This window comes from Argopecten irradians, chromosome 3 (assembly GCF_041381155.1).
Source record: "Argopecten irradians isolate NY chromosome 3, Ai_NY, whole genome shotgun sequence".
NCBI classification, from domain to species: domain Eukaryota; kingdom Metazoa; phylum Mollusca; class Bivalvia; order Pectinida; family Pectinidae; genus Argopecten; species Argopecten irradians.
The window spans coordinates 63209086-63222472 of NC_091136.1; the positions used below are offsets into that span (position 1 = coordinate 63209086).

General features: G+C 39.7%; 1 protein-coding gene across 1 annotated transcript in view; it reads left to right on the plus strand.

Annotated features, from left to right (window-relative positions):
• The window catches only part of LOC138319783 (papilin-like), a 266069-nt gene that overhangs the window by 63707 nt on the left and 188975 nt on the right, over nucleotides 1-13387 (plus strand). The window contains exon 5 of the mRNA XM_069262918.1: nucleotides 11517-11733. Within this exon, the coding sequence (XP_069119019.1) occupies nucleotides 11517-11733 (217 nt within the window). The remainder of the gene's footprint in view (nucleotides 1-11516; nucleotides 11734-13387) is intronic.

Sequence of the window (13387 nt, forward strand, 5' to 3'; positions counted from 1 at the left end):
TATATGTTGTAGTGACAGTACCCTGGTAAGTTATATGTTGTAGTGACAGTACCCTGGTAAGTTATATGTTGTAGTGCAGTACCCTGGTAAGTTATATGTTGTAGTGACAGTACCCTGGTAAGTTATATGTTGTAGTGACAGTACCCTGGTAAGTTATATGTTGTAGTGACAGTACCCTGGTAAGTTATATGTTGTAGTGACAGTACCCTGGTAAGTTATATGTTGTAGTGACAGTACCCTGGTAAGTTATATGTGTAGTGACAGTACCCTGGTAAGTTATATGTTGTAGTGACAGTACCCTGGTAAGTTATATGTTGTAGTGACAGTACCCTGGTAAGTTATATGTGTAGTGACAGTACCCTGGTAAGTTATATATGTTGTAGTGACAGTACCCTGGTAAGTTATATGTTGTAGTGACAGTACCCTGGTAAGTTATATGTTGTAGTGACAGTACCCTGGTAAGTTATATGTTGTAGTGACAGTACCCTGGTAAGTTTATATGTTGTAGTGACAGTACCCTGGTAAGTTATATGTTGTAGTGACAGTACCCTGGTAAGTTATATGTTGTAGTGACAGTACCCTGGTAAGTTATATGTTGTAGTGACAGTACCCTGGTAAGTTATATGTTGTAGTGACAGTACCCTGGTAAGTTATATGTGTAGTGACAGTACCCTGGTAAGTTATATGTTGTAGTAGTGACAGTACCCTGGTAAGTTATATGTGTAGTGACAGTACCCTGGTAAGTTATATGTTGTAGTGACAGTACCCTGGTAAGTTATATGTTGTAGTGACAGTACCCTGGTAAGTTATATATGTGTAGTGACAGTACCCTGGTAAGTTATATGTGTAGTGACAGTACCCTGGTAAGTTATTTGTGTAGTGACAGTACCCTGGTAAGTTATATGTTGTAGTGACAGTACCCTGGTAAGTTATATGTTGTAGTGACAGTACCCTGGTAAGTTATATGTTGTAGTGACAGTACCCTGGTAAGTTATATGTTGTAGTGACAGTAACCCTGGTAAGTTATATGTGTAGTGACAGTACCCTGGTAAGTTATATGTTGTAGTGACAGTACCCTGGTAAGTTATATGTTGTAGTGACAGTACCCTGGTAAGTTATATGTTGTAGTGACAGTACCCTGGTAAGTTATATGTTGTAGTGACAGTACCCTGGTAAGTTATATGTTGTAGTGACAGTACCCTGGTAAGTTATATGTGTAGTGACAGTACCCTGGTAAGTTATATGTGTAGTGACAGTACCCTGGTAAGTTATATGTGTAGTGACAGTACCCTGGTAAGTTATATGTGTAGTGACAGTACCCTGGTAAGTTATATGTTGTAGTGACAGTACCCTGGTAAGTTATATGTGTAGTGACAGTACCCTGGTAAGTTATATGTTGTAGTGACAGTACCCTGGTAAGTTATATGTGTAGTGACAGTACCCTGGTAAGTTATATGTTGTAGTGACAGTACCCTGGTAAGTTATATGTGTAGTGACAGTACCCTGGTAAGTTATATGTGTAGTGACAGTACCCTGGTAAGTTATATGTGTAGTGACAGTACCCTGGTAAGTTATATGTTGTAGTGACAGTACCCTGGTAAGTTATATGTTGTAGTGACAGTACCCTGGTAAGTTATATGTTGTAGTGACAGTACCCTGGTAAGTTATATGTTGTAGTGACAGTACCCTGGTAAGTTATATGTTGTAGTGACAGTACCCTGGTAAGTTATATGTTGTAGTGACAGTACCCTGGTTAAGTTATACTGTTTTGTAGTGACAGTACCCTGGTAAGTTATATGTTGTAGTGACAGTACCCTGGTAAGTTATATGTTGTAGTGACAGTACCCTGGTAAGTTATATGTTGTAGTGACAGTACCCTGGTAAGTTATATGTTGTAGTGACAGTACCCTGGTAAGTTATATATGTGTAGTGACAGTACCCTGGTAAGTTATATGTTGTAGTGACAGTACCCTGGTAAGTTATATGTTGTAGTGACAGTACCCTGGTAAGTTATATGTTGTAGTGACAGTACCCTGGTAAGTTATATGTTGTAGTGACAGTACCCTGGTAAGTTATATGTGTAGTGACAGTACCCTGGTAAGTTATATGTTGTAGTGACAGTACCCTGGTAAGTTATATGTTGTAGTGACAGTACCCTGGTAAGTTATATGTTGTAGTGACAGTACCCTGGTAAAGTTTATGTTGTAGTGACAGTACCCTGGTAAGATATATGTGTAGTGACAGTACCCTGGTAAGTTATATGTTGTAGTGACAGTACCTGTAGTAAGTTATATGTTGTAGTGACAGTACCCTGGTAAGTTATATGTGTGTAGTGACAGTACCCTGGTAAGTTATATGTTGTAGTGACAGTACCCTGGTAAGTTATATGTGTAGTGACAGTACCCTGGTAAGTTATATGTAGTAGTGACAGTACCCTGGTAAGATATATGTGTAGTGACAGTACCCTGGTAAGTTATATGTTGTAGTGACAGTACCCTGGTAAGTTATATGTTGTAGTGACAGTACCCTGGTAAGTTATATGTTGTAGTGACAGTACCCTGGTAAGTTATATGTGTAGTGACAGTACCCTGGTAAGTTATATGTTGTAGTGACAGTAACCTGGTAAGTATATTTGTTGTAGTGACAGTACCCTGGTAAGTTATATGTTGTAGTGACAGTACCCTGGTAAGTTATATGTTGTAGTGACAGTACCCTGGTAAGTTATATGTTGTAGTGACAGTACCCTGGTAAGTTATATGTTGTAGTGACAGTACCCTGGTAAGTTATATGTGTAGTGACAGTACCCTGGTAAGTTATATGTGTAGTGACAGTACCCTGGTAAGTTATATGTTGTAGTGACAGTACCCTGGTAAGTTAGTTTATGTTGTAGTGACAGTACCCTGGTAAGTTATATGTTGTAGTGACAGTACCCTGGTAAGTTATATGTGTAGTGACAGTACCCTGGTAAGTTATATGTTGTAGTGACAGTACCCTGGTAAGTTATATGTGTAGTGACAGTACCCTGGTAAGTTATATGTTGTAGTGACAGTACCCTGGTAAGTTATATGTGTAGTGACAGTACCCTGGTAAGTTATATGTGTAGTGACAGTACCCTGGTAAGTTATATGTTGTAGTGACAGTACCCTGGTAAGTTATATGTTGTAGTGACAGTACCCTGGTAAGTTATATGTGTAGTGACAGTACCCTGGTAAGTTATATGTTGTAGTGACAGTACCCTGGTAAGTTAATGTTGTAGTTTAACCCCTGTAATTATATGTGTAGTGACAGTACCCTGGTATAGTTAATGTGTAGTGACAGTACCTGGTAAGTTATATGTTGTAGTGACAGTACCCTGGTAAGTTATATGTTGTAGTGACAGTACCCTGGGTAAGTTATATGTGTAGTGACAGTACCCTGGTAAGTTATATGTGTAGTGACAGTACCCTGGTAAGTTATATGTTGTAGTGACAGTACCCTGGTAAGTTATATGTTGTAGTGACAGTACCCTGGTAAGTTATATGTTGTAGTGACAGTACCCTGGTAAGTTATATGTGTAGTGACAGTACCCTGGTAAGTTATATGTTGTAGTGACAGTACCCTGGTAAGTTATATGTTGTAGTGACAGTACCCTGGTAAGTTATATGTTGTAGTGACAGTACCCTGGTAAGTTATATGTGTAGTGACAGTACCCTGGTAAGTTATATGTGTGTAGTGACAGTACCCTGGTAAGTTATATGTTGTAGTGACAGTACCCTGGTAAGTTATATGTGTAGTGACAGTACCCTGGTAAGTTATATGTGTAGTGACAGTACCCTGGTAAGTTATATGAGTATGTTGTAGTGTAGTGACAGTACCCTGGTAAGTTATATGTGAGTGTAGTGACAGTACCCTGGTAAGTTATATGTTGTAGTGACAGTACCCTGGTAAGTTATATGTTGTAGTGACAGTACCCTGGTAAGTTATATTGTGTAGTGACAGTACCCTGTAAGTTATATGTTGTAGTGACAGTACCCTGGTAAGTTATATGTTGTAGTGACAGTACCCTGGTAAGTTATATGTGTGTAGTGACAGTACCCTGGTAAGTAAGTTATATGTTGTAGTGACAGTACCCTGGTAAGTTATATGTTGTAGTGACAGTACCCTGGTAAGTTATATGTGTAGTGACAGTACCCTGGTAAGTTATATGTTGTAGTGACAGTACCCTGGTAAGTTATATGTTGTGTAGTGACAGTACCCTGGTAAGTTATTATGTTGTAGTGACAGTACCCTGGTAAGTTATATGTGTAGTGACAGTACCCTGGTAAGTTATATGTGTAGTGACAGTACCCTGGTAAGTTATATGTTGTAGTGACAGTACCCTGGTAAGTTATATGTGTAGTGACAGTACCCTGGTAAGTTATATGTTGTAGTGACAGTACCCTGGTAAGTTATATGTTGTAGTGACAGTACCCTGGTAAGTTATATGTTGTAGTGACAGTACCACTGGTAAGTTATATGTTGTAGTGACAGTACCCTGGTAAGTTATATGTTGTAGTGACAGTACCCTGGTAAGTTATATGTGTAGTGACAGTACCCTGGTAAGTTATATGTTGTAGTGACAGTACCCTGGTAAGTTATATGTTGTAGTGACAGTACCCTGGTAAGTTATATGTGTAGTGACAGTACCCTGGTAAGTTATATGTTGTAGTGACAGTACCCTGGTAAGTTATATGTTGTGTAGTGACAGTACCCTGGTAAATTATATTGTGTAGTGACATACCCTGGTAAGTTATATGTGTAGTAGTGACAGTACCCTGGTAAGTTATATGTGTAGTGACAGTACCCTGGTAAGTTATATGTTGTAGTGACAGTACCCTGGTAAGTTATATGTTGTAGTGACAGTACCCTGGTAAGTTATATGTTGTAGTGACAGTACCCTGGTAAGTTATATGTTGTAGTGACAGTACCCTGGTAAGTTATATGTGTGTACAGTAGTGACAGTACCCTGGTAAGGTATATATGATTGTAGTGACAGTACCCTGGTAAGTTATATGTGTAGTGACAGTACCCTGGTAAGTTATATGTTGTAGTGACAGTACCCTGGTAAGTTATATGTGTAGTGACAGTACCCTGGTAAGTTATATGTTGTAGTGACAGTACCCTGGTAAGTTATATGTTGTAGTGACAGTACCCTGGTAAGTTATATGTTGTAGTGACAGTACCCTGGTAAGTTATATGTGTAGTGACAGTACCCTGGTAAGTTATATGTGTAGTGACAGTACCCTGGTAAGTTATATGTTGTAGTGACAGTACCCTGGTAAGTTATATGTTGTAGTGACAGTACCCTGGTAAGTTATATGTTGTAGTGACAGTACCCTGGTAAGTTATATGTTGTAGTGACAGTACCCTGGTAAGTTAGTATGTGTAGTGACAGTACCCTGGTAAGTTATATGTGTAGTGACAGTACCCTGGTAAGTTATATGTGTGTAGTGACAGTACCCTGGTAAGTTATATGTTGTAGTGACAGTACCCTGGTAAGTTATATGTGTAGTGACAGTACCCTGGTAAGTTATATGTTGTAGTGACAGTACCCTGGTAAGTTATATGTTGTAGTGACAGTACCCTGGTAAGTTATATGTTGTAGTGACAGTACCCTGGTAAGTTATATGTTGTAGTGACAGTACCCTGGTAAGTTATATGTTGTAGTGACAGTACCCTGGTAAGTTATATGTGTAGTGACAGTACCCTGGTAAGTTATATGTGTAGTGACAGTACCCTGGTAAGTTATATGTTGTAGTGACAGTACCCTGGTAAGTTATATGTGTAGTGACAGTACCCTGGTAAGTTATATGTGTAGTGACAGTACCCTGGTAAGTTATATGTGTAGTGACAGTACCCTGGTAAGTTATATGTGGTGTAGTGACAGTACCCTGGTAAGTTATATGTTGTAGTGACAGTACCCTGGTAAGTTATATGTTGTAGTGACAGTACCCTGGTAAGTTATATGTTGTAGTGACAGTAACCCTGGTAAGTTATATGTTTGTAGTGACAGTACCCTGGTAAGTTATATGTTTGGTAGTGACAGTACCCTGGTAAGTTATAAGTTGTAGTGACAGTAACAGTACCCTGGTAAGTTATATGTTGTAGTAGACAGTACCCTGGTAAGTTATATGTTGTAGTGACAGTACCCTGGTAAGTTATATGTTGTAGTGACAGTACCCTGGTAAGTTATATGTGTAGTGACAGTACCCTGGTAAGTTATATTGTTGTAGTGACAGTACCCTGGTAAGTTATATGTGTGTAGTGACAGTACCCTGGTAAGTTAGTTATGTTGTAGTGACAGTACCCTGGTAAGTTATATGTTGTAGTGACAGTACCCTGGTAAGTTATATGTGTAGTGACAGTACCCTGGTAAGTTATATGTTGTAGTGACAGTACCCTGGTAAGTTATATGTTGTAGTGACAGTACCCTGGTAAGTTATATGTTGTAGTGACAGTACCCTGGTAAGTTATATGTGTAGTGACAGTACCCTGGTAAGTTATATGTGTAGTGACAGTACCCTGGTAAGTTATATGTTGTAGTGACAGTACCCTGGTAAGTTATATGTTGTAGTGACAGTACCCTGGTAAGTTATATGTTGTAGTGACAGTACCCTGGTAAGTTATATGTTGTAGTGACAGTACCCTGGTAAGTTATATGTTGTAGTGACAGTACCCTGGTAAGTTATATGTTGTAGTGACAGTACCCTGGTAAGTTATATGTTGTAGTGACAGTACCCTGGTAAGTTATATGTTGTAGTGACAGTACCCTGGTAAGTTATATGTGTAGTGACAGTACCCTGGTAAGTTATATGTTGTAGTGACAGTACCCTGGTAAGTTATATGTTGTAGTGACAGTACCCTGGTAAGTTATATGTTGTAGTGACAGTACCCTGGTAAGTTATATGTTGTAGTGACAGTACCCTGGTAAGTTATATATGTGTAGTGACAGTACCCTGGTAAGTTATTATGTTGTAGTGACAGTATATGTGTAGCGACCTGGTAAGTTAAATGTGTAGTGACAGTACCCTGGTAAGTTATGTGTTGTAGTGATTGTACCCAGGTAAGTTATATGTTGTAGTGACAGTACCCTGGTAAGTTATATGTGTAGTGACAGTACCCTGGTAAGTTATATGTGTAGTGACAGTACCCTGGTAAGTTAGTAAGTGTGTGAGGGTGCTGTGTAAGTTATAAGTGTGTAAGAGGGTGACAGTGTGTAAGTTATAAGTGTGTAGAGGTGCTGTGTAAGTTATAAGTGTGTAGTAGAGGGTGCTGTGTAAGTTATAAGTGTGTAGAGGGTGCTGTGTAAGTTTATAAGTGTGTAGAGTTATAAGTGTGTTAGAGGTGCTGTGTAAGTTATAGTGTGTAGAGGGTACACCTGTGTGTTATAAAGTAAGTTATGTAGTGTAGAGGGTGCTGTGTAAGTTATAAGTGTGTAGAGGGTGCTGTGTAAGTTATAAGTGTGTAGAGGGTGCTGTGTAAGTTATAAGTGTGTAGAGGGTGCTGTGTAAGTTATAAGTGTGTAGAGGGTGCTGTGTAAGTTATAAGTGTGTAGAGGGTGCTGTGTAAGTTATAAGTGTGTAGAGGGTGCTGTGTAAGTTATAAGTGTGTAGAGGGTGCTGTGTAAGTTATAAGTGTGTAGAGGGTGCTGTGTAAGTTATAAGTGTGTAGAGGGTGCTGTGTAAGTTATAAGTGTGTAGAGGGTGCTGTGTAAGTTATAAGTGTGTAGAGGGTGCTGTGTAAGTTATAAGTGTGTAGAGGGTGCTGGTGCTGTGTAAGTTATAAGTCTGTAGAGGGTGCTGTGTAAGTTATAAGTGTGTAGAGGTGCTGTGCGTGTAAGTTAAGGTAAGTGTGTAGAAGGTGCTGTGTAAGTTATAAGTGTGTAGAGGGTGCTGTGTAAGTTATAAGTGTGTAGAGGGTGCTGTGTAAGTTATAAGTGTGTAGAGGGTGCTGTGTAAGTTATAAGTGTGTAGAGGGTGCTGTGTAAGTTATAAGTGTGTAGAAGGTGTAGAGGGTGCTGTGTAAGTTATAAGTGTGTGTAGAGGGTGCTGTGTAAGTTATAAGTGTGTAGAGGGTGCTGTGTAAGTTATAAGTGTGTAGAGGGTGCTGTTGTTTAAGTTATAGAAGGTGCTGTGTAAGTTATAAGTGTGTAGAGGGTGCTGTGTAAGTTATAAGTGTGTAGAGGGTGCTGTGTAAGTTATAAGTGTGTAGAGGGTGCTGTGTAAGTTATAAGTGTGTAGAGGGTGCTGTGTAAGTTATAAGTGTGTAGAGGGTGCTGTGTAAGTTATAAGTGTGTAGAGGGTGCTGTGTAAGTTATAAGTGTGTAGAGGGTGCTGTGTAAGTTATAAGTGTGTAGAGGGTGCTGTGTAAGTGTGTTATAAGTGTGTAGAGGGTGCTGTGTAAGTTATAAGTGTGTAGAGGGTGCTGTGTAAGTTATAAGTGTGTAGAGGGTGCTGTGTAAGTTATAGGTCTGTAGAGGGTGCTGTGTAAGTTATAAGTGTGTAGAGGGTGCTGTGTAAGTTTTAAGTGTGTAGAGGGTGCTGTGTAAGTTATAAGTGTGTAGAGGTGCTGTGTAAGTTATAAGTGTGTAGAGGGTGCTGTGTAAGTTATAAGTGTGTAGAGGGTGCTGTGTAAGTTATAAGTGTGTAGAGGGTGCTGTGTAAGTTATAAGTGTGTAGAGGGTGCTGTGTAAGTTATAAGTGTGTAGAGGGTGCTGTGTAAGTTATAAGTGTGTAGAGGGTGCTGTGTAAGTTATAAGTGTGTAGAGGGTGCTGTGTAAGTTATAAGTGTGTAGAGGGTGCTGTGTAAGTTATAAGTGTGTAGAGGGTGCTGTGTAAGTTATAAGTGTGTAGAGGGTGCTGTGTAAGTTTATAAGTGTGTAGAGGGTGCTGTGTAAGTTATAAGTGTGTAGAGGGTGCTGTGTAAGTTATAAGTGTGTAGAGGGTGCTGTGTAAGTTATAAGTGTGTAGAGGGTGCTGTGTAAGTTATAAGTGTGTAGAGGGTGCTGTGTAAGTTATAAGTGTGTAGAGGTGCTGTGTAAGTTATAAGTGTGTAGGGGTGCTGTGTAAGTTATAAGTGTGTAGAGGGTGCTGTGTAAGTTATAAGTGTGAGGGTGCTGTGTAAGTTTAGTGTGTAGAGGGTGCTGTGTAAGTTATAAGTGTGTAGAGGGTGCTGTGTAAGTTATAAGTGTGTGTAGAGGGTGCTGTGTAAGTTATAAGTGTGTAGAGGGTGCTGTGTAAGTTTTAAGTGTGTAGAGGGTGCTGTGTATGCTGTGTAAGTTATAGGTCTGTAGAGGGTGCTGTGTAAGTTATAAGTGTGTAGAGGGTGCTGTGTAAGTTATAAGTGTGTGTAAGATAAGGGTGAGGTGCGTGTGTGTAAGTTATAAGTGTGTAGAGGGTGCTGTGTAAGTTATAAGTGTGTAGAGGGTGCTGTGTAAGTTATAAGTGTGTAGAGTGTGCCTTGTAAGTTATAAGTGTGTAGAGGGTGCTGTAAGTATAAGTGTAGAGGTGCTGTAAGTTATGTGTGTAGAGGGTGCTGTGTAAGTTATAAGTGTGTAAAGGGCTGTGTAAGTTATAAGTGTGTAGAGGGTGCTGTGTAAGTTATAAGTGTGTAGAGGGTGCTGTGTAAGTTATAAGTGTGTAGAAGGTGCTGTGTAAGTTATAAGTGTGTAGAGGGTGCTGTGTAAGTTATAAGTGTGTAGAGGGTGCTGTGTAAGTTATAAGTGTGTAGAGGGTGCTGTGTAAGTTATAAGTGTGTAGAGGGTGCTGTGTAAGTTATAAGTCTGTAGAAAATGCTCACAAAATGCTCACAAAATTGCTCCTCCTCATTTCCCAACTCTTGTTTGAGTTTTTAGGTCACCTGAGACGATGTCTCAAGTGACCTTTTCTAATCGCCTTTTGTCCGTCCTGGTGCGTTGTCGTTCGTCGTATGTCCGTAAACAATTTACATTTTTGACTTCTTCTCCAAAACTGCTGAAGCAATTTCATTGAAATTTTGCACAAACCTTCTAAGGCATAAGGCCAATCAAAATTGTGAAACATATGGTCCTAACCCCAAGGGGGCTGTGGGAGGGGCCAAAAGGGATGAAATTGACTAAAATTTCAAAAATCTACTTCTCTACACACAGATGTGGTAGAATCAAATAGATAGAAAGGTCTTAAGGTCCTTTACAAAAATTGTGAATTAGATGACCCTGGGGTCTTTCGTTTCCCCCTGGGGCTGGGGTTAAGTTTACTATAGTTTATATAGAAAACACATTTTTGAGCATTATTTGGTCATTTGTAATAGGAAATGAGTCAAATGTTGTCAGAATTATCAGTATGAGTGGGCCATTAAATCCTATACACAAATTACACAGGGGCCTTAGGGGCGGGATCAAAATGGGTCAAATAGGCTAAAATTTCAAAAATCTTCTTGAATTCTGGAAATGGTAGAATCAAATACTTTGGTCTTAAGGTTCAAACTTGGTTAGAATTATTAGCCTGAGATAGCATTTTAACATCATATCCATATTGGTCCTGGCCGGCCTTCTGGTGGCAGAGGGGCGGGGCCAAAAAGGTCAAATGGGCTAAAACTTCAAAAATCTTCTTCTAAAATTCTGGAAATGATAGAATCAAATATATTGTATAGATGAAAAGGTCTTAAGGTGTTTTAAAAAAGTTGTGAATTAAATGACCCTGGAGTCTCATGTTAATTCCTGGAGAGGGGGTCAAGTTTACTATAGTTTATATAGGAAAAACACATTTATGAGCATTTTTTGCTCAATTTTCATAGGAAATGTGTGAAAGTTGGTTAGAATTATTAGCCTAATATAGCATTTTAATATTGATATATCCATATTGGTCCTGGCCAATCCCCTAGGGGCGGGGCTAAAAAGGGTCAAATAGGCTAAAACTTCAAAAATCTTCTAAAATTCTGGAAATGGTAGAATCAAATAATTTTAGATGGAAAGGTCTTAAAGTATTTTATAAGATTTGTGAATTATATGACCCTGGGGTCTCATGTTAATTCCTGGAGAGGGGGTCAAGTTTACTTTAGTTTATATAGGAAAAACACATTAATGAACATTATTTGCTCAATTTTCATAGGAAATGAGCCAAACTTGATTAGAATTATTAGCCTGAGATATAGCATTTTAACACCCATATTGGTCCTCGATGACCCCCTAGAGGACCAGAAGGGTGGGACCAAACAGGGTCAAAATGACTAAAATTTTGAAAAATTCTTCTTCTTAGTTCACAGGTTTGATTGAAGCAAATACTCTTCATAGACTAAAAAGTCAAATTAATAAATCACTGACCAACTTCAACTTAAGGACAAGGCCCAGTATATAGTGTTTCTATTCAAACTCAGGTGACCGTTAAGGCCCATGGGCCTCCTGTTAGCATTGACAATCTAGAGAGGACGCTGTTATCATGATGTGGAAATTATGTAATATCTCTTATATGGGAAATGGTGTATTTGAATGTTTGTGACATTAATTTGATTTGCTTATACAGACAATGGGTCCCAGGAGAGTGGGGGACATGCTCCACCACCTGTGATATTGGGGACCAGAGAAGAGCGGTCAACTGTGTTGCCGTCAGAGAGGACGGCGTGTCAAGGTCAGTCAGTGATGACCTTTGTGTCCGTGCCTATGGACAGAAGCCGCAGTATGTACGTTCTTGTAATGAGGAGGTGGACTGTCCACAGTGGACATCATCAGGCTGGTCCAAGGTATGTATAAGGTCTACGTGGCAGGCTGGTCCATTAGGTACATATAAGGTCTGTGTGGCAGACATCATCAGGCTGGTCCAAGGTACGTATAAAGTCTATGTGGCAGACTGGTCCAAGATACATATAAGGTCCCTGTGGCAGGCTGGTCCAAGGTATGTATAAAGTCTATGTGGCAGGGTGGTCCAAGGTACGTATAAAGTCTATGTGGCAGACTGGTCCAAGGTACGTATAAAGTCTATGTGGCTGGCTGGTCCAAGCTTTGTTTAAGGTCTATGTGACAAAGACAGTGCAATATTTAGATTGTCATCATGCACCGTCCGTCGTCGTGCGCCATCAGCCATGCGCCGTGCGTAAACTTTTCATTCAAACAACTTCTTCTCAATAACCGAAAGGCCCATAGTACTGATATTTGGCCTGTAGCATGGTGGGACAAAGGGCTACCAAGTTTGTTCAAATGAATGACCTTGACCTTCATTCAAGGTCGCAGGGGTCAAAAAGGCCAAAATCTTTAAACAACTTCTCAAGACCCAGAAGGCCTAGGGTAGTGATATTTGGCCTGTAGCATGCTGGGATAAAGGGCTACCAAGTTTGTTCAAATAAATGACCTTGACCTTCATTCAAGGTCACAGAGGTCAAATAGGCTACAAATCCTTAAAAAAACTTCTTGTGAATAACTAAGAGGCCTAGAGACCTGATATTTGGCCTGTAACATACCTGGATGAAGGACTACCAAGTTTGTTCAAATGAATGACCTTGATCTTTATTCAAGGTCACAGGGGTCAAATAGACTAAAATCTTTAAACAACTTCTTCTCAAGAATAGAAAGGCCCAGGATATTCATATTGGGCCTGCAGCATGCTGGGATGAAGTGCTACCAAGTTTGTTAAAATAAATGACGACCTTCATTCAAGGTCACAGGGTCAAATAGGCTAAAAATACTTTAAACAACTTCTTGGGAATAACTAAGAGGCCTAGAGACCTGATATTGGGCCTGTGACATGCTAGGATGAAGGGCTATCAAGTTTGTTCAAATGAATGACCTTGACCTTCATTCAAGGTCACAGGGGTCAAAAAGGCTGAAATCTTTAAACGACTTCTTCTCAAAAACAAAAAGGCCCAGGATACTCATATTGGGCATGTAGCATGCTGGGATGAAGGGCTACCAAGTTTGTTCAAATGAATGACCTTTACCTTCATTTGAGGTCACAGAGGTCAAATAGGCTTAAATCTTTAAACGACTTTTTCTCAAGAACCAAAAGGCCCAGGATACTCATATTGGGCTTGCAGCATGCTTGGATGAAGGGCTACCAAGTTTGATAAAATGAATGATATTTACCTTCATTCAAGGTCACAGGGGTCAAATTGGCTAAAATATTTTAAACGACTTCTTTAGAGTAAGTAGGAGGTCTAGAGACCTGATATTGGGCCTTTGACATGCTGGGATGAAGGGCTATCAAGTTTGTTCAAATGAATGACCTTGATCTTTATTGAAGGTCACAGGGGTCAAATAGGCTTAAATCTTTAAACAACTTCTTCTCAAGAACCAAAAGGCCCAGGATACTCATATTGGGCCTGCAGCACGCTGGGATGAAGGGCTACCAAGTTTGTTCAAATGAATGACCTTGATCTTCATTCAAGGTCACAGGGGTCAAAA